General features: G+C 46.3%; 5 protein-coding genes across 8 annotated transcripts in view; all 5 read left to right on the top strand.

Moving 5' to 3' along the window:
• Positions 1-20,799, top strand: part of LOC127695426 (hemoglobin subunit theta-1-like) — a 49,363-nt gene that overhangs the window by 20,125 nt on the left and 8,439 nt on the right. The window lies entirely within an intron of this gene.
• Positions 1,219-20,799, top strand: part of LOC127695429 (hemoglobin subunit theta-1-like) — a 55,613-nt gene continuing 36,032 nt past the window's right edge. Inside the window, exons 1-3 of the mRNA XM_052197583.1 lie at positions 1,219-1,313; positions 1,409-1,613; positions 1,719-1,907. Coding sequence (XP_052053543.1) covers positions 1,219-1,313; positions 1,409-1,613; positions 1,719-1,847 — 429 coding nt within the window. The 3' untranslated portion in view covers positions 1,848-1,907. The remainder of the gene's footprint in view (positions 1,314-1,408; positions 1,614-1,718; positions 1,908-20,799) is intronic.
• LOC127695438 (hemoglobin subunit alpha-A-like) lies at positions 14,571-15,347 on the top strand. Its single transcript, XM_052197592.1, has 3 exons — positions 14,571-14,702; positions 14,815-15,018; positions 15,156-15,347. Exons 1-3 carry the CDS (start codon positions 14,611-14,613, stop codon positions 15,160-15,162), a joined length of 303 nt encoding a protein of 100 aa, XP_052053552.1. The 5' UTR covers positions 14,571-14,610; the 3' UTR covers positions 15,163-15,347.
• Positions 16,847-20,799, top strand: part of LOC127695425 (hemoglobin subunit theta-1-like) — a 39,985-nt gene continuing 36,032 nt past the window's right edge. Inside the window, exon 1 of one of the 2 annotated variants that reach the window (XM_052197569.1) lies at positions 16,847-17,029. In XM_052197569.1, coding sequence (XP_052053529.1) covers positions 16,883-17,029 — 147 coding nt within the window. In that variant the 5' untranslated portion in view covers positions 16,847-16,882. The remainder of the gene's footprint in view (positions 17,030-20,799) is intronic. The other variant, XM_052197572.1, reaches the window with a different exon arrangement.
• Positions 17,537-20,799, top strand: part of LOC127695430 (hemoglobin subunit theta-1-like) — a 39,295-nt gene continuing 36,032 nt past the window's right edge. The window contains exons 1-3 of the mRNA XM_052197584.1: positions 17,537-17,631; positions 17,727-17,931; positions 18,037-18,225. Coding sequence (XP_052053544.1) covers positions 17,537-17,631; positions 17,727-17,931; positions 18,037-18,165 — 429 coding nt within the window. The 3' untranslated portion in view covers positions 18,166-18,225. The remainder of the gene's footprint in view (positions 17,632-17,726; positions 17,932-18,036; positions 18,226-20,799) is intronic.

The following is a 20,799-nucleotide window of genomic DNA, read 5'->3' on the forward strand; positions in this document are numbered from 1 at the left end:
TTCTATTTTGGTGAGTAAGCGTTCTAGAAATGGGTAGTAATGAAAACTACACAACATTGTTGATGAACGTGATGTCACTGACATGTGCACATCAAAGACTGCTAAAAAGCACAAGGCTTCATGTCCCCATACCTCTAGTTCCAGAACTTGGGAGCGTGAACATAGTCACACATAGACACACAAATAACAACAGAATCTTTAATGTAGTAATGATATACTCACCGAGACTGTCATCATTGCTGTGACCACTGAGATATATAATAGGCACCCATACAGCCATTGTCCCCAAAGGAATTTGCCCTATGATCCAGTCATATAATATTTCTCATCCACTTAATTCTCACAGTTCTGAGAATATATGTTTTAAACAGAGAAGGAAATTATTATAGAGATTTTGTGGAGTGGTTTAGGTAGAGCTAGGATCTCCTTATTAACTCTGCTGGCCAGGGATTCGATACAGAGGCCAGGAAGGTCCTGAACTCACGGAGACCCTGTGGCCTCTGCCTCCTAATGGTGAGGACTACTCTGTACCTGTACCACAAGCCCCAGATTAAAGGGGGTTTTATGGAGACTGAAATCTCTTTCATTTTCTTTTACACGTGTGGCTGTTTTGGCTGCACGGTTATCTGTGCATCTCTTGTATGGCTGTGGAAGACAGAAGAGGGCTTTGCATCCACTGACCTGAAGTTAAAGACAACTGTGAGCAGACATGTGGGTGTTGGGAATCTAAGCCAGGAACTCTGGGAGAGCTGCTAGTGCTCTTAACTGCTGAGCCATCTCTCTATCCCCTTTAAATGTAGATTTCACTATGTGATATTTAACGAAAAGAGACATGTTCCAGGGGGAAAAGGTGATTCCAAATATGGGTATGGGCTCCTCCAAGGAGAATTACACCAATGAGTAATTTTGAAAAATGAATAAGAAAAAGGGGTCTATGAAGTTTTCTAAGGACTCAGGAGGCAGGATAAGCCATAAGTGGAAAATAGATACCAAAACCCATTGTAATCTGCTAGTACATATTAGATGCCATTGTGCATACAGTATGTACTGTATGGAGAGGGAGCCCAGGGAGACAGAGGGCTGCCTGCCAGGGCTGAACCAGAATCTGGAAACACCTAGGCAACTAGAACGATGCAGCGCGCCCTGGCTGCCTCTTGGGTTTCCGGACGTCTTTGAGCTCAGCCTGGGCACACAGGGCGAGGCCACTCTTCATGGGAAATGGCTTTGTCCCAGGCGGATCGCGGGCTGGTCCTCGCGCTCTGGAAGAAGATGGGGGACAATGTTGGAATCTACGCGACCAAAGCCTTGGAGAGGTACGCCCTCGGGCTCACCTTCCACCAGACTACGGGGCGAAGGCGGGCTCTACGGACCTCCGGGTCCAGATGAGCCCAACCCTATCTTCCCACAGGACCTTCGTGGCTTTCCCCTCCACCAAAACCTACTTCCCACACTTGGACCTGAGGCCAGGCTCTAGCCAGGTTAAAGCCCATGCCCAAAAGGTGGCCGATGCCCTGACTCTCGCTACCCAGCACCTGGACGACCTGCCTGCTTCTCTGTCTGCTCTCAGTGATCTGCATGCGCACAAGCTCCGCGTGGACCCCGCTAACTTTCAGGTGAGTCCTGTGTCTGAGCTCACCTGCGGTTGCTGGAGATGCGCGGCCCTTCGAGGCTCGGCGTGGGCACAGATAAATGCAAGGCGGGGCGGTTCTCTTTCTCAGTTCTTCAGCCACTGTCTGCTGGTGACTCTTGCCCGGAACTATCCTGGAGACTTCAGCCCGCAGATGCATGCCTCCTTGGACAAGTTTCTGGATCACGTGACTTCCGCACTGGTCTCTGAGTATCACTAAACTGAGGATGCAGGATAGTGTACGCTCCAGCCGTGCCCCTTTTCAAGCTCACAGTGTTTGCGTAAAGCTCCCCAGAGTTGCACTGCTGTCCTGTATGCAGAGGGGCACAGGAGAAAGGTACACCCAGCCCCAGTTGTCAGAACAACCAAGAGACTGGAACTAGAGCTAAGCTGGTGTCTCAGACCTCAGATGAGAGGCAGCTGTCCATTGGTTTTGTTGTTTCATTTTATTTTTACCTTTGAGATAAATTTCATATGCTCTGCAACCCAGGCTGGCCTCTCAAATCCATACTACAAACTAGGTTGATCTATCACTCCTGATCCTTCTGTTTCACACCTATCTCCAACCCATCCCCCAGTGGCCACCCACCATCTCGGATTACAGGGCATTCCCCACCAGACCTGGCTCCAGGGTGGTTTCTTTTCTTTATTGTATGTATGTATGTATGTATGTATGTATGTATGTATGTATTTAAGATTTACTTATTTTACATATATGAGTACACTGTCGCTGTCTTCAGACACACCAAAAGAGGGCATCAGATCCCATTACAGATGGTTGTGAGCCACCATGTGGTAGCTGGGAATCAAACTCAGGACCTCTGGAAGAGTAGGCAATGCTCTTAACCACTGAGCCATCTCTCCAACCCCTGGTTCTTTTTATGTTTATTTAACCTGTCTGTTTGTGTTCCATGTTGGAGATGGGAAGAAGGGTCTCCTGGGTGCCAAAGTGGCTCCAAGCTGCAGAAAGTGCAACTAACTCGGGAAAGAGACTGGCGATCAGTGAATGAATGAATCAACCTTTACAAAAGAGTAGAAAGAAAGGCTTTATAGAGGACACTTCCAAAGGGTCGTGGGCTGGGTGGTAACTAGAGTCCCACCTGCAGCTGGAGGACGGTCCTAGCACCTTCACACATTCTCAAGCTTCAGAGGGGGCTCAGGGATCGCCACCAGGGAGGCCTATGGCATTGAGTCACACATCCATGTCTTTAGCCTTGGCCATATCAGTTACAGAACTGTGGCTTTTGTCTCTCAGAAAGGTGATAGGTACTGAGGTCACAAGTCAGAATAAGTGACCTGTTCCATACAATGCCCTGCCCCCTTCCAATTGGTCTTTGTTTAACTCTGCTCAGGTCCAGGTGGGTTAGGCCTGGTCCTATTACAAGGCAGTCACCTCCTGGATCCACACATAGGGTTCAGAGCTGGAGATGATGCTGAATGAGGGGATCAGTGGATGTCCAGGACACACTGGGCACTGTCCCACAGAAAGAAATTCAATCAGTGACCTCCTGTCTTCCTAGCCCAGCCATGCCCAAGGTGTGTCTATTAGGGACTTCTCGTGTATGGAGGTCAGTAGTTAAGGCATTGTGTGCCAGACTCAATTTCCCAGAATGAGGTGGGACCAGCACCAAAGCCTGTCCTGTAGAGAGGTGGCAGGGGACCCTCCAACCCTGCCTTCATTGCACTTCAGAGAGGGCAGGAGGTTTTTTCTGGCTGCCTAAAGTCAGTCACATGCAAGGCAGAAAACTGATTTAACCTGCACATTGGCCACCTCTCAGGCTAAGGAACATGCCCTGGACATCCTTAGTCAGACCTTCAGTTCTTACTGGACATGAGACAAACTGTCAGGTATGAGAAAGTGGAAGCTGTGAGGTCACCTCCTATGGCACATGCTTGACACACTTTCTGTGACATGGGAAAAACAGGGACAGAGTGGTCTCAAAATACAGGGGACAAGTGATGGTTCATTATACATGAGACCCTGACTGGGCTAGGCCAGGAGGGAAGAAGAGGATGCACCTTCTGTGAACAGGATGTCGACCTTTCTGTGCCTGGACATTTCTAGAGAACTCTGACTAATGCAGGGAGTAAAACAAACAAACAAACAAACAAACAGAAAAAGACATCTGGGTAGGCTCACCTTCTCTAGGTAGGCCAGCCTGCTCTACAGAGTGAGTTCCAGAACAGTCAGGGCTACGAGAACCCTGTCTCGGGGAAAGAAAAAAAAAAGAAACCAAAAAACAACAACAAAATAAAGCAAACAAAAAACATAGCAAGACCTAAGATTTTTCTCTCACAACATGAAGAAAACATGTTTGGGGATGTTACTGGTGCTAGAGAAGCTTCTCTAAAGTGTTTCCTGGGTCACCAACTCCTCCCCAACAAGGCAACAGCCAAACAAAATAAAAACAAAACAGCTCAGCAAGGACTGGCTGCTCAGACTCCCTAATGAGAGTATAGTGTATGCCCGTCTTTGTATTGAGTATTATACTTGCTCTGAGAGAGTCAGTCACGGGTACCAGATTGTTCCAATCCTCGCCCTTCCCTATCAGAGGCCAGGGGTGTGGGTGAGGAGTCCTGGCTGCAGTGGCAGGTGGTGGGCTGGCCCCAGCACAGTGCCCCTGGAACAGCCCCAACACAGTGCCTTCTTGCTGCTGCTCAGGAGGCAAACAGGTCCCTTTCCTTAGTCCAAGACCGAGCTCACTGCCCCATTCTTTGCATGCATCCTGCCTCCTGGGATCTCCTTCTGGGTTTGCTCTCCTGATGTCAGCAGCAGCCAGAAAGCAGGTTGCCTAGGTCTGGGTCCCTGGCTCTAGGCTGGGATTTGAATACCTGTCCTGCTTGTAGATCTCTAGAGATACAGTGATGCCCCCAAGGCTGGTCCCTGAGAGCACCAGCCTGGGGAGCACTGAATACAGCTTTTTAAGAAATATGGTCTCCCTCCCTACACATATACACTCTGCATACCGTACCCCCTTTCCAAGCAGGAGCCTCTCAGACCACTGGGATAATTCCTTCTTGTCTACTCCTATGAATGACATCGTTGCCTCACAGATAAGCTGTCCTTATGGATATGTAGGAAAACACAAGACAAGCTGGAACACACTCAGGCTTTCCTACAGGCAGACATGCACACACACACACACACACACATGTATACACACACACATGTACATGTGCACGCACACATGCATGCTTGTATTTTCCAAGTAGGAATGTTCCCTCTTTTGTGTCTCCCAAACCAGAAAGAGCCAAAATGATATCCTGTAGCTCTCCTCTGTCCAGAGATATCAATGAGATATAATTAAGTACACATAAAGGTGGGATCCTAGGATTGAGACATTTTTTAAAATTATAATCGCATCATTCCCCATGCTTCCCTCCCTCCAACCCCTCCCATGAGTCTCCTCCTCAAATTCATGGCCTCTTTTGCTGTATTTTCTCACACTCTCACACACACAACTATATAAACACAATCTGCTGAATCTGTTTAACGTTGCTTGCATGTTTATGATTTCAGGTCTGACCACTTCATATTGGACAAGAAATTAGGGGGCTCATCCCTGAGAAAGACTCATATTCTTGCACTCAACATTCCTTAGCTGCCTGTAATTCTCGGTCAGGAGGGTGGGCTTTAGATTCCCACTTCCACAGTAGCATGACTATTGATGGTCTTGTTTAGGGTCAGGTCTTGTTTAGGTGACCATATTGTTGACATACCACAGGAGAGGCTTGTCATTTCTAGGAGACTCAATCTCACAGATTTTCTAGTCCCCTGGCTCTCACACTCTTTCCACCCCTTCCTTGTGCAGTGATCTCTGAGCCTTATATCCAGGACTTGTGCTGTAGACATGTCCACTGGGGACGGGCACCTCAGGATCCGATGTCCTCTGTGCTTTGACCACTCGTAGTTTTCCGTAATGATCTTCATGTGTTATACAGAGAAGCCTCTTTGATGAGTGCTGAGACCTACACTTCTCTGTGGGTATAACGATATACATTGAGAATGCACGTAGGAGCTGGGTGCATAAATCCCTTTAAAACCAGCATTCAGGAGGTAAGGCATGGAGATCTCTTAACCCGTCCAGCGGGTCAGTTATTCCAGGGTTCCGAAGAGGCGCTACCTGCGGGTCAAGAGGGGGGGAGAAGGAGGGAGGCCAAGCACCAAGAAAGACGAGTCAATCTGGGTTTTGTCAAAGCCTCGTTTAATGTTCTGGGGTACACAGGTTTTAAGGCTTTCAGGAGGGGCGTACCCCAAGGCAAGGACAAAGAGGGGCAGAGGTATTCCTGGCTTTTACAGCAGGAGATGAGGAGGTTATCTGATGAAGATACCTGGAGTCGGCGATGTTGACGCAGACAGGATCATTCTGCAGTTATCTCGAGACAATGGCTAAACCAATACCCATGGGAGAGGCTCTTGTTTGCTTTTCTCAGGGCCTTAGCCCTGTCAGCCAAAGTGAGGGTCTCTAATGGCTTCCTACATCTCCTCCTTTTTTCTTTCTTAAGTTGAGGGGTGGCTATGGAAAGAGGGTCGGTTGAGAGCCTGTCTTAGGCTATGTGGTTTTGCCCCCACGTCCAGCACCGCAGTAACTAGGCCCTTTTAGATCCTAGTAGGGCAGGGCCTCTGTCTTAGGCTATGTAAGTTGCATCCACTCCTGGCATCACATCCCACTCCAATGGCTTAATCAGGCCCTTGGTGAGTGTGACGGGCATCCAGGTAGCGGACTCACAATAATCCCGTCATGGAGTCACCCTGCAGCCAAGAGGCAGTGTGCATCTGGCTCGTGGCACCACAATATTTCCCGTCATTGGCTACTCCACAGCTTATGGCCCTCAGCCACTATTAGGAGCCAGAGGTCACCCTCCCTGGCATTGACGTTTCTACCGCTTATGGAACCAAGAAAGCTCTGTGCCTGCAGCAAGTGTAGAGATCTGAAGGCCGATGGTTGCTACCTCCATGTCTGTCAAGGCAGAATCAATCTGTGATTTAACAAAACTGGTTGATCTGTTAAAGGCCCAGGGGCCAAATGACAAAAGAAACAAAAGACCCAGGAGGGGCCCCAAAAGGCTGGAGAGCAAGGTGGAAAGTCAGGGTGAAATCTCAGCATCAGCATATTCTGGCAGCTAGCATGTTCCTTCAGCATCCTGTAGAAAAAACACAAACATACCTCTTCTCTACACTTAGAGTTCCCTGGCATTAAAATTTAAAATTTTTTATGGTATATAGAGATGTTATTCTCCCCTTTTTTATTATAAAAATATTGTAAAGTTCTATGGACTTGTTCTATAATATCTTATCTTTGCGAATTATGAGGAATCTCAGTAATATGACTAATATTAAATTGTTAATAAGACATCTCAAATGACTGATTATAATAATCAGTTATAATATTTGTCTTAATCTGATTTGGAACATTTAGTATTAAAAAATAACATATGTAACAACTAAATTTATATTTTGTTTCTTATGTTAAAATAGTTATAACTAGAAAGCTTGAAAAGCTGTCAATAGTCATATGTATATTTTTGATTAATTTTTTGAATTGTATTTGTACAAACAATTGTAAAAGTTAAGAATTAGTATCATTAAAAGGAAACAACTTTAAGCAATTTGTAAGCCATGAGCTATATATGTATATTATTAATATAAAAATCAAAAGTTTGATTTTCAACATTTTAAAAGAACAGCTACAGCACCCAATTCAATTATCTGTGCTGAAGCAAGAGGACACTCAAAAGAATAAACATGTGATCTAATTATATGAGATTTACTCCCATAGTAGATGTATTTTTATAGGATGCATGTATAAATCTATAACAATATAAAAACATGTATAGAGGCAAATTTTTAACAATTTATCTTTTAGGTAACAATTATTAATTTTGTCAAAAAGGCTAGTCATGTAATAGATTAACAATTAATAATAATTAATTTGATTGTTTAAAATAAGAAGCAAACATTTTATCATTCTCTTAAAACATTCTTTTTTAAAAATATTTTTATGATTTTATTTTGTAACATTTTATTATTATATCAAATCTTTATTGGAGGATGTCAAAATCGTATTTGGAGAGATTTTACATTAATGTTCTCTTTGTTAAGGAATGGAAGTGAACATAAACTGTTGACAAATACTTATGGTAGCTTTCTCCAAGTTATGTCTCTCAATATTTATTTTGCATCTATCTTGAGAATAGCAGAGGCTTAAATGACAAACTTAAAGCAGTGTCTTAGGCAAAATATTTATCTTAACACCTTTTGAAAATCATTTTCTTAAAAACTTTAAAAGCCCATGTTAAGAGCAAGCCATTTCTTGAGGAATAACTTTCTAATGAAATTCTTTTATAGATCTAAGTTTGAACTTTATTTCGAACCACATCTGTATGAATCTGTTAAAAATGTTCTTTTGGCCAGAAACTCTCTAAGTGAGGCCTGCAAGACAAAACTGCATCTCTCAAGCCTCTGCAGCTTTGAGCAGCTTTGAGGAAGCTCTGAGCTTTGTATTAACTCAAATGTAAATCTCCTGATCTGAGTTTGTTATCTCTAAGGCCAGACCTACACCCACCAGGTCCTGTAAAGAGTAACCAGACCCCATTGTATGAAGGTCAAATAACAAAAGGAACCTGTAATATCAAAGCATAACTACAATTTGTTGAAAGCAAAACCCAGTTTTAAATAATCTTTTCTCCTTAAAATTAATGGCAAATATATTTTTATATTGTAAAGTTTGTCCATCATCTTGTGTTTGAATGTATGACTTTGTAACTTATTGAAGAGACATTATTTTAAATCATATTTCTTATAAGTCCAATCTCCAGGCCAAGATTTACACAAAACACCAGGTCAATTTAGAAGCATCTTAGAGGCCTGTATTTCCTGGGTTGTGTCATGCCACGTGTAGCTAGTTAAGATGGCTCTGACACTGAATCACCAGTTTTAAACTAACCTTTTCTTAAAAACACTATACCTTTTAAATTATAACCAATTAATTTATAACTCTATAGCCAAGGTATGTAAAACATTTATACCTTTAAGACTAATTAGAAATAAAAATGAAGCGATCATACAAATCTCATACATTTACACCAAATACATATTTTTTTTCTAGCTGTAACTTCAGAGGAATAAAGCACTTTGAACCCAATCATCATCATGATAGAAATTTTTCTAGGAGAATTAACCATTTCCACTTGTCCAGCTCCTGACCCTTTAAGAAGCAGCTTTTTTTTCCAGCAGTCTTTGACTCCTACCTTAGAATGTGAGGCACCTCAAATTAGCCTTCTCTGTGTAAACCACAATTGGCAGGACTGCCAGCAAGATAACGCCTTTTTACCATTTTTTTTTTACATAAAACATAAAAAACAACCAATCATTCAGCCAAACAAAACAATAGACAACATGAATTGACATACATATAGACAAGTTTTGGTGCACCAAAGACATACAATAGACAGAGAGGGAACTTGATGTCCCCAAAAGATCCAAATATCTTAACCTAAACTAAGGAGATCTCCAGTAGGTTTCAGAGAGAAAACAGGACGTCTCCCATTTTCTTCTCCTTTCCAGGAGAGTTTTGAAATAGCTTCTAACTATTTCTTTTTTTTCTTTTTCTTTTTTTTTTTTTTTTTTTGATACTGTGTCCACACATGGAAAAACTGCTTTTCTGCAACTTGCTTTTTCTCTTAAGATTTAATAAGGGGGAAGGAGGATGCCTAGTCGAACACACACACCTGTGGAGAGGGGAGGAGAGCCCAGGAATTTCTCTGCAGTCCAGGTCTTACATGCTGCCCATGAGCAGTTTTTCTCTGGCCGCCTCAGCAGCAGTCTCTGACTTCTACCTGCATGGGTCTCCCCTGTCCATTTTTGCCTAGTCCCTGTCCATGGAGATAGCCCTGGGAGAGCATTTGTTGAGCAATAACCTCATTGGGACCACACATAAGGACTTTCATTTGAGAGTGAATGTCTCTTCCCCAGAGGTTAACAGGCAGACCAGAAACCACGGAGGGCTGAGTAGAGCCAGTATTTCCCTCTGTCCTCCCAAGTCAGCAACTTTGAGCTCTGGAGAGTGTTTTTTTTTTTTTTTTTTTTTTTTTTTTTTTTTTTTTTGATTGTCCAATCCCCTGCAGATGGGTCAGAGAGGCTTGCAATAGGCCAAGCAGGGGGCCAAGCACATTGCGAGATCACAGTAGAATCGGCACCTGAGTCTAAGATGCCCTCAAAGCTTTTACCATTTATTTTAAGGCTGAGTATAGGACGATCTCTGGTGATTGCCTGGACCCAGTTAAGGTCTGAGCGATCTGGCTGAGAGGACCCGCGCTGCATGCCTATCAACGGGTATAGGGTGATGGGCCACGCGGAGGGGCTTATTTTGGCTCTGGCTTTTTCTAGGCATTTGACTTTGAAATAAATCTTGAAGTTAGAATGACCATTTGTCCTTCGTAGCTCCTTTAAGAGGACTGCTTGCTCTCTGCAGCTTTTCTCCTCCAAGTTGGCTTTCTCCCCAGGGGGTCTCTAAACTTAATGACATATCAGCAAGGGATGGGTCCCTCAGGAGCAGAGGATAAAGAGAAGTTACAGGAGCGGATGGTGGGGACTCAGACCTGTCTATAACGACCAAGGAAGGTTTTGGAGAGTTCTTTTTTAGGGGAAAGCGAGGTCACAGAAGCTGCCCGCGACAAAGGGCAGAGGCAATATTCAGCAGGGTCCTCGTTCGCACTCTGAATGAGCCTCCAGTAACTAAAGAATGTATCAGACATTGGTTCACCTGTACCTGTTTTTAAAATCTTATTAATTTCTTTACCAACCTTATCTCAAGTTAGCGGGTGAATGTCAGGTCCACTTAAAATTAACCAAGGGCATTTCTCATGACAAAACAAAAGAGCTTAATTAAATCTTTTTTCTTAACTCTTACTCCTCTCTCCCTGAATGATTGCTTGATTTCTCCTATGAATCAAGCCTCTTTAGCCTCTTTTTTTTTTTTCCCCCAATGAAAATCGGACGACAATGTTTGGCCACTCACCTGCCCCTCCAGCAACGCACGAGCGATGCGGTCTGTGGGGTCCTTGATTCCTTTTCCCGGGATTTCTCCTCCATCGTCCAGTAGTTGACCGTACTTCGGGTCCCTAGTTCGGGCACCACTGTAACCCGTCCAGCGGGTCAGTTATTCCAGGGTTCCGAAGAGGCGCTACCTGCGGGTCAAGAGGGGGGGAGAAGGAGGGAGGCCAAGCACCAAGAAAGACGAGTCAATCTGGGTTTTGTCAAAGCCTCGTTTAATGTTCTGGGGTACACAGGTTTTAAGGCTTTCAGGAGGGGCGTACCCCAAGGCAAGGACAAAGAGGGGCAGAGGTATTCCTGGCTTTTACAGCAGGAGATGAGGAGGTTATCTGATGAAGATACCTGGAGTCGGCGATGTTGACGCAGACAGGATCATTCTGCAGTTATCTCGAGACAATGGCTAAACCAATACCCATGGGAGAGGCTCTTGTTTGCTTTTCTCAGGGCCTTAGCCCTGTCAGCCAAAGTGAGGGTCTCTAATGGCTTCCTACAATCTCTGAGTCTGAGGCCAGCCTAGTCTACAGAACAAGTTCCAGGACAGTCAAGAGATACACAGACAAACCCTGTGTTGAACAAAAAACAAAACAAGAGTTCAGAGTTTGGTGGTTTAATAAATGCAGTACCAGGTTCTCCTGTAATATCCACAGTCACGGTGAGCTAAGTTCCCAGTATAAGGCATGACTCTCCCCCTATTGAGCAGGCTTCCATCCAATTAGCTGTAGGTTACTGCCAAGAATGAGCACCCCACTGCACCCTGGGGCTACCTTGCCATGCTGGTCACAGCTGTGGCCCACAGGTAGGATAGCTCTGTAGAACCATTGGCTGCATGCCTCCCTTGGCAGTCTGCATAGCACCTTTCAGGACTATGAAGGCCAGTCCTCAGTGAGGAAGCCTTCAGGTCAGATCCAGCATGAATCCTCTGCGTCCCATCTCCAAAGTGCAAGGTGTCACATAATTTTAGTCAGAGCAGTGAGAGATCTCTGTCAGTTCAAGCCCTGCCTGGTCTACAGAGCAAGTTCCAAGCCAGTGAGACCCTGTCTTAAAAAACAAACAGAGCAGTGAGTATGTGTTTGTGTTCTGCATCCTGGAGCAGCCCAGCAGACCTTACTGCCTGTGCAGACACAAGCTGGGCAAAGATGCCTTATGCACTGCAGTCTAAGTGCAAGTACAAGATGCAGCTGGTCAGAAGGGAGTCTGCGCTCTGCTCTCAGCACAGAAGCTTCCCTCCTGAGATTCCCCTCTGCTTCCCTGGCTGTTAGCAGCATCCAGAACAACTCTGGTCCTGGCTTTCAGGCCACTGGCTCTAGGTTGGCATCTCAGTCTGCCTGGCTATGGTGTTCTGGAATGTGATCTAGCTTTCCAGGCTTTTAGTGGAAGGAGCCAGCCTAAGTTGCACTGGATACAGCTTCCCAGAGGGTGGCGAGGACCACATTCACTAGATTCCTGGCAAAGAGCACACCCTCAATACCTAGGCAGTTTCTTCCTCTCCCTGTAACTTCTTCCTTACAGTTCACCCATCTTTATTATCTTGCAATTATGTATATGCATGTTTCTATGTATGCCATGTGTGTGTGTGTGTGTGTGTGTGTGTGTACACACGTGCACGTGCCTATGAAGGTCACGAGTGGGTGTGAAATCCCTGGAAGCTGGAGCTGCTGTTACAGGTAGTTTGGATCCACCTCACCTGGGTCTGGGGAACCAAACTCAGGCCCGCAGGAAGGGCAGCAAGCATCCTTCAGTGCTGAGTCACGCCTGCAGCCATGTCATTTTTATTTGTGTGTAGGAAAACACATCAGCAATAAACTGAAGTCCAGACAAGCATTCATACCATTCTGTGTTATCAATAGGGAGAGTCTCTCTGTCATATCTCTGTACCCAGAAAAGGCCCAATAAACGTTTGGGCTGAACCCAGTATCTTCACTAAGTTTAAACAAAGATGAGTCTGAAGGGAATGAGGGTTGAAGGAAAGGAGGGAGAGAAAGGGAGGGTAGAGGATGGGAGAGAAGGACAGGGAGGAGTGGAGGAAGGATAGGAGCAAGAGAAGATTCCTAAGACTAAGACACCCTTTAAGAATCTCAAGGAGAGTTATGCTGTAGACATATCTACTGGGGACGGGCACCTCAGGATCCGATGTCCTCTGTGCTTTGACCACTCGTGGTTTTCCATAATGATCTTCATGTATTATACAGAGAAGCCTCTTTGATGAGTGCTGAGACCACCAAGGCAAGAAGCAGCAGATATATTCGTCAACACAGCAGGCCACCTAGATAACATTTCCACTCTCATGTCAGCCCAGAGTTCCCTCCTTTTCCATGAGCTACATGAGAACCCATTAACTCTGAGGTGACTGTTGTCTGGGTAGGGGAGTGACCTGGGTTCTGAGGTATTGTTGGTCCTTCACTTAATACCAGAGAACCTCCTTGAGGTAGGTATCAACAGCCACTGACTTATGCTTGCTTTCCCCATAGTTCCTAAGCCCAGCATGCCTGTAAGTATGACCAATAACCTGGTTTATTCACACCTGAGGTTCACACCTCCATGGACAAGCTGTTTGCTGCTGTGAACCTCCAGGTACCATAAACCTCTGACTAGTAACACAGACCTCATTCTTTTGGCTCAAAACCATGTCCAACATCCAGTTCTGCGCCTGCCTCCCTTAGTATGAATAACATATATGTATGCCTGAGTTGTTTCTGTCCCTGACATGCCAACAGAATGTATAGTCAAAGTGTCTTGTCCCAGGGACCTTTCTGAAGCTGCAGTAAGGGAGAAGAGCATACAAACTAGATCACAGCAGAACAATTGCACACACCTAAGAGGAAGAAAAGATATGGGGGTAGGGGGAGGGAAGAGAAAAAAAAACAGAAAAAAGTAAAAGAGAATGGATAGCCATTTGGATTCCCCAGACGATTTTTTTTTTTTAATGTTATCTCAGTTAGGGAGTTGGTCCCTCTGCTGTCTCCCTCACCCAAGTCAAGGAAGTTAGAACTGAGGCCCAGGACTTTGCACTGAGCACTGCCTCTGGCTCTTATTGTCTGTTTCCTTTTGCAGTGCTGGGGACTGAAGCCAGAAGCTTCCTCAGGCAAAGGGAACAAACACTCTGCTATTCACTTACACCCCAGCTTCTGTCTTATTGTTTGCTTCTCCTAGAAACATGGGGGGTAGGGGTGGGGGTGGGGATGTGTTTTCTCTCTGCAGAAGATGACCTTAAATTCCTGGGCTCAAGCAATCCTTCTGCCTCATCCTGCCAGGACCTGAGGCTCCCCATGTGTGACATCAAAGCCAGCCTTCAGCATTTCCTTATCCTTCCCTGGTAGCACTGGGCAGCAAAGATGCAAGACTTTAGGAAGAGTCTGGTGACTGGCTCCTGCAGTTCCCTGTACCCAAAAGGCTGAGCTAGGACAGTCACTTGAGCCAAAGGACTCAGGCCAGTCTGGAAACTAGAACAAGACCTGGTCCCAGAAAAAGTCAAGAAAGGAGGAACCAGGGCAGGAGAGAGTGGACAAAGAGGAAGAGAGAGGAGAGAAGGGAGAAAGACAGGAGAGAGCTCCTCTGTGGGTCACCAGCATCTTAGCCTTTTGTCAGAACCAGGGTGAATCCTGGGGCTGAGGCCAGAAGCAGGGTGTGGGTTAGGAGGGAGAGTGTGAAACTGGGACCCAGCGGGAGGAGGGGCGGGGTGGGCACTGCTCGTTTGTTTTGAGGGATTTGCTTCTCTGCCCAAGGCACGTCTTCCCAAACACCTGTCATTGGAGGCATAGGAAGGGGTAAAAAGCACCTAGGGGAGACAGAGCCGGAACCTGAGGCTCTTGAGGGCCTTTACAAGCCGCTGAGAACTGCCCAAAGGGCGTATCCCAAGCAGTGAAGGTATATAAGTGCTGCTTATTTAGGTCCCACAAACTTCTGATTCTGATAGACTCAGGAAGCCATCATGGCTATCTCTGCGGAAGACAAAGCCCAACTCAGGGTTCTCTGGGACAAGGTTGCTGGTCGCGAAGACTACGGAGCAGAAGCCATAGGGAGGTGAGATCAGGACACTGCTCTGTGAGGGTCACAGCATCCAAAACAGACCTGGTGCTCAGGGGGCAGCTCCTAACTGTGCTTTCCTGTGTCCTCCACTTCTCTCTCCTCACAGGATGTTCGAAACCCCCCCCCCCACCAAGACCCACATCCCTCACTTTAATCGGGGCCAGGGCTCCCCCCAGGTAGAGCTGCAAGACAAGAAGATAATTGATGCGCTGACCGATGCTGTAAACAACATTGATGACCTCCCGGGCACCCTGTCCGATCTCAGCGACCTGGGGACCCAAGCTTCGTCTGGATCCCCATCAACTTCAAGGTGTGTTCTTGGACCTAGCAGCGGGCATTTGGGACCTGTAGAGGCCTTGAGGTCCCTGTACCCAGGGCAGGGAACATAGAGATTCCTGGGAGTAGAGGCAGCAGGGTGGCTACTATGGACAGACCCTGTCTCTGCAGCTCCTGAGCCACTGCCTGCAGGTGACCTTGGCTAAGAACCTCCCTGAGGAATTCACCCCTGCGGTACACGCCTCTGTGAGCACTGTGTTGACCTCCAAGTATCCTTAAGTTGCCTCCCTCAGGGAGGCCCTTCTTCCCTTCCTTGCACCTGTACCTCTTGGTCTTTGAATAAAGCCTGAGTAGGAAAAAGCCTGTGTGCCTGGTTCTCTGCATCTGCAAAGGTGTCTTATTTGGTGTTGGGAAACCTCTAGTCCGTTTAGCCATGGGGCAGGAAAGACAAGGTCCAGAGCCAAAAGGCACAGCTGGATGCCCACATACACTGGAGACTGAGCATCAGGCAATCCCAAGCCCTCCACTCAGGTAGTGAAGTCCTTAATACCTCTTGGACCTCACTGTGAGATCTACTAGAAAAACCGCTAAATATAAACATAACATGAGAACATGGGTAGACAACAGGTAGCTCAGACAATTTCTTTCTTTCTTTTTTTCTTTGTTTACTTTGTTTCTTCCTTCCTTCTTTTCTTTCTTTCTATGTTTCTTTGTTTCTTTCTTTCTTTCTTTCTTTCCTTCCTTCCTTCTTTCTTTCTTTCTTTCTTTCTTTCTTTCTTTCTTTCTTTCTTTCTTTCTTTCTTTCTTTCTTTCTGATTGGGCTTCATGTAGCCGAGGCTGGCCACAAACACTTTACATAGCCAAAAATTACCTGGAACTCTTGATCTTCTTTCTTCTACCTCCTGAGTACTGAGATTTCAGATATGTGTCTTCATGCCCAGTTTATGCAGTGCTTGGAACTGAACTAGGATTGTATATGTACATACAGACAAAAATACACATATACACACACACATACATGCATACATACATACATACATGCATATGTACTAATATGACTACCCAAGCATTCTACTAACTGAAGTACATCTGTACTGCCACAAGAGAATATTACTCAGCTATTGACGTCAAAGATGTAAATTTCTTATACAATGTGGCTGATCCTTTAAAAAAAAATGTCAAGTACAAGAAACCAACAGAAGAAAGGTTATAGAATGCATGGCTTCGTGTTTGTAAAGTATCAAAAATGGGTGAGTATTAGGGACAGCAAGCAGCCTCCTGGTTGACAGGACCTTTGGGCAGGGGATGGATGGTTATGGCTTGTGGGCTAGTGGTTCTATTTTGGTGAGTAAGCGTTCTAGAAATGGGTAGTAATGAAAACTACACAACATTGTTGATGAACGTGATGTCACTGACATGTGCACATCAAAGACTGCTAAAAAGCACAAGTCTTCATGTCCCCATACCTCTAGTTCCAGAACTTGGGAGCTTGAACATAGTCACACATAGACACACAAATAACAACAGAATCTTTAATGTAGTAATGATATACTCACCGAGACTGTCATCATTGCTGTGATCACTGAGATATATAATAGGCACCCATACAGCCATTGTCCCCAAAGGAATTTGCCCTATGATCCAGTCATATAATATTTCTCATCCACTTAATTCTCACAGTTCTGAGAATATATGTTTTAAACAGAGAAGGAAATTATTATAGAGATTTTGTGGAGTGGTTTAGGTAGAGCTAGGATCTCCTTATTAACTCTGCTGGCCAGGGATTCGATACAGAGGCCAGGAAGGTCCTGAACTCACGGAGACCCTGTGGCCTCTGCCTCCTAATGGTGAGGACTACTCTGTACCTGTACCACAAGCCCCAGATTAAAGGGGGTTTTATGGAGACTGAAATCTCTTTCATTTTCTTTTACACGTGTGGCTGTTTTGGCTGCACGGTTATCTGTGCATCTCTTGTATGGCTGTGGAAGACAGAAGAGGGCTTTGCATCCACTGACCTGAAGTTAAAGACAACTGTGAGCAGACATGTGGGTGTTGGGAATCTAAGCCAGGAACTCTGGGAGAGCTGCTAGTGCTCTTAACTGCTGAGCCATCTCTCTATCCCCTTTAAATGTAGATTTCACTATGTGATATTTAACGAAAAGAGACATGTTCCAGGGGGAAAAGGTGATTCCAAATATGGGTATGGGCTCCTCCAAGGAGAATTACACCAATGAGTAATTTTGAAAAATGAATAAGAAAAAGGGGTCTATGAAGTTTTCTAAGGACTCAGGAGGCAGGATAAGCCATAAGTGGAAAATAGATACCAAAACCCATTGTAATCTGCTAGTACATATTAGATGCCATTGTGCATACAGTATGTACTGTATGGAGAGGGAGCCCAGGGAGACAGAGGGCTGCCTGCCAGGGCTGAACCAGAATCTGGAAACACCTAGGCAACTAGAACGATGCAGCGCGCCCTGGCTGCCTCTTGGGTTTCCGGACGTCTTTGAGCTCAGCCTGGGCACACAGGGCGAGGCCACTCTTCATGGGAAATGGCTTTGTCCCAGGCGGATCGCGGGCTGGTCCTCGCGCTCTGGAAGAAGATGGGGGACAATGTTGGAATCTACGCGACCAAAGCCTTGGAGAGGTACGCCCTCGGGCTCACCTTCCACCAGACTACGGGGCGAAGGCGGGCTCTACGGACCTCCGGGTCCAGATGAGCCCAACCCTATCTTCCCACAGGACCTTCGTGGCTTTCCCCTCCACCAAAACCTACTTCCCACACTTGGACCTGAGGCCAGGCTCTAGCCAGGTTAAAGCCCATGCCCAAAAGGTGGCCGATGCCCTGACTCTCGCTACCCAGCACCTGGACGACCTGCCTGCTTCTCTGTCTGCTCTCAGTGATCTGCATGCGCACAAGCTCCGCGTGGACCCCGCTAACTTTCAGGTGAGTCCTGTGTCTGAGCTCACCTGCGGTTGCTGGAGATGCGCGGCCCTTCGAGGCTCGGCGTGGGCACAGATAAATGCAAGGCGGGGCGGTTCTCTTTCTCAGTTCTTCAGCCACTGTCTGCTGGTGACTCTTGCCCGGAACTATCCTGGAGACTTCAGCCCGCAGATGCATGCCTCCTTGGACAAGTTTCTGGATCACGTGACTTCCGCACTGGTCTCTGAGTATCACTAAACTGAGGATGCAGGATAGTGTACGCTCCAGCCGTGCCCCTTTTCAAGCTCACAGTGTTTGCGTAAAGCTCCCCAGAGTTGCACTGCTGTCCTGTATGCAGAGGGGCACAGGAGAAAGGTACACCCAGCCCCAGTTGTCAGAACAACCAAGAGACTGGAACTAGAGCTAAGCTGGTGTCTCAGACCTCAGATGAGAGGCAGCTGTCCATTGGTTTTGTTGTTTCATTTTATTTTTACCTTTGAGATAAATTTCATATGCTCTGCAACCCAGGCTGGCCTCTCAAATCCATACTACAAACTAGGTTGATCTATCACTCCTGATCCTTCTGTTTCACACCTATCTCCAACCCATCCCCCAGTGGCCACCCACCATCTCGGATTACAGGGCATTCCCCACCAGACCTGGCTCCAGGGTGGTTTCTTTTCTTTATTGTATGTATGTATGTATGTATGTATGTATGTATGTATGTATTTAAGATTTACTTATTTTACATATATGAGTACACTGTCGCTGTCTTCAGACACACCAAAAGAGGGCATCAGATCCCATTACAGATGGTTGTGAGCCACCATGTGGTAGCTGGGAATCAAACTCAGGACCTCTGGAAGAGTAGGCAATGCTCTTAACCACTGAGCCATCTCTCCAACCCCTGGTTCTTTTTATGTTTATTTAACCTGTCTGTTTGTGTTCCATGTTGGAGATGGGAAGAAGGGTCTCCTGGGTGCCAAAGTGGCTCCAAGCTGCAGAAAGTGCAACTAACTCGGGAAAGAGACTGGCGATCAGTGAATGAATGAATCAACCTTTACAAAAGAGTAGAAAGAAAGGCTTTATAGAGGACACTTCCAAAGGGTCGTGGGCTGGGTGGTAACTAGAGTCCCACCTGCAGCTGGAGGACGGTCCTAGCACCTTCACACATTCTCAAGCTTCAGAGGGGGCTCAGGGATCGCCACCAGGGAGGCCTATGGCATTGAGTCACACATCCATGTCTTTAGCCTTGGCCATATCAGTTACAGAACTGTGGCTTTTGTCTCTCAGAAAGGTGATAGGTACTGAGGTCACAAGTCAGAATAAGTGACCTGTTCCATACAATGCCCTGCCCCCTTCCAATTGGTCTTTGTTTAACTCTGCTCAGGTCCAGGTGGGTTAGGCCTGGTCCTATTACAAGGCAGTCACCTCCTGGATCCACACATAGGGTTCAGAGCTGGAGATGATGCTGAATGAGGGGATCAGTGGATGTCCAGGACACACTGGGCACTGTCCCACAGAAAGAAATTCAATCAGTGACCTCCTGTCTTCCTAGCCCAGCCATGCCCAAGGTGTGTCTATTAGGGACTTCTCGTGTATGGAGGTCAGTAGTTAAGGCATTGTGTGCCAGACTCAATTTCCCAGAATGAGGTGGGACCAGCACCAAAGCCTGTCCTGTAGAGAGGTGGCAGGGGACCCTCCAACCCTGCCTTCATTGCACTTCAGAGAGGGCAGGAGGTTTTTTCTGGCTGCCTAAAGTCAGTCACATGCAAGGCAGAAAACTGATTTAACCTGCACATTGGCCACCTCTCAGGCTAAGGAACATGCCCTGGACATCCTTAGTCAGACCTTCAGTTCTTACTGGACATGAGACAAACTGTCAGGTATGAGAAAGTGGAAGCTGTGAGGTCACCTCCTATGGCACATGCTTGACACACTTTCTGTGACATGGGAAAAACAGGGACAGAGTGGTCTCAAAATACAGGGGACAAGTGATGGTTCATTATACATGAGACCCTGACTGGGCTAGGCCAGGAGGGAAGAAGAGGATGCACCTTCTGTGAACAGGATGTCGACCTTTCTGTGCCTGGACATTTCTAGAGAACTCTGACTAATGCAGGGAGTAAAACAAACAAACAAACAAACAAACAAACAGAAAAAGACATCTGGGTAGGCTCACCTTCTCTAGGTAGGCCAGCCTGCTCTACAGAGTGAGTTCCAGAACAGTCAGGGCTACGAGAACCCTGTCTCGGGGAAAGAAAAAAAAAAAGAAACCAAAAAACAACAACAAAATAAAGCAAACAAAAAACATAGCAAGACCTAAGATTTTTCTCTCACAACATGAAGAAAACATGTTTGGGGATGTTACTGGTGCTAGAGAAGCTTCTCTAAAGTGTTTCCTGGGTCACCAACTCCTCCCCAACAAGGCAACAGCCAAACAAAATAAAAACAAAACAGCTCAGCAAGGACTGGCTGCTCAGACTCCCTAATGAGAGTATAGTGTATGCCCGTCTTTGTATTGAGTATTATACTTGCTCTGAGAGAGTCACGGGTACCAGATTGTTCCAATCCTCGCCCTTCCCTATCAGAGGCCAGGGGTGTGGGTGAGGAGTCCTGGCTGCAGTGGCAGGTGGTGGGCTGGCCCCAGCACAGTGCCCCTGGAACAGCCCCAGCACAGTGCCTTCTTGCTGCTGCTCAGGAGCCAAACAGGTCCCTTTCCTTAGTCCAAGACTGAGCTCACTGCCCCATTCTTTGCATGCATCCTGCCTCCTGGGGTCTCCTTCTGGGTCTGCTCTCCTGATGTCAGCAGCAGCCAGAAAGCAGGTTGCCTAGGTCTGGGCCCCTGGCTCTAGGCTGGGATTTGAATACCTGTCCTGCTTGTAGATCTCT

Source organism: Apodemus sylvaticus, chromosome 10 (assembly GCF_947179515.1).
Source record: "Apodemus sylvaticus chromosome 10, mApoSyl1.1, whole genome shotgun sequence".
Classification (NCBI taxonomy): Eukaryota; Metazoa; Chordata; class Mammalia; order Rodentia; family Muridae; genus Apodemus; species Apodemus sylvaticus.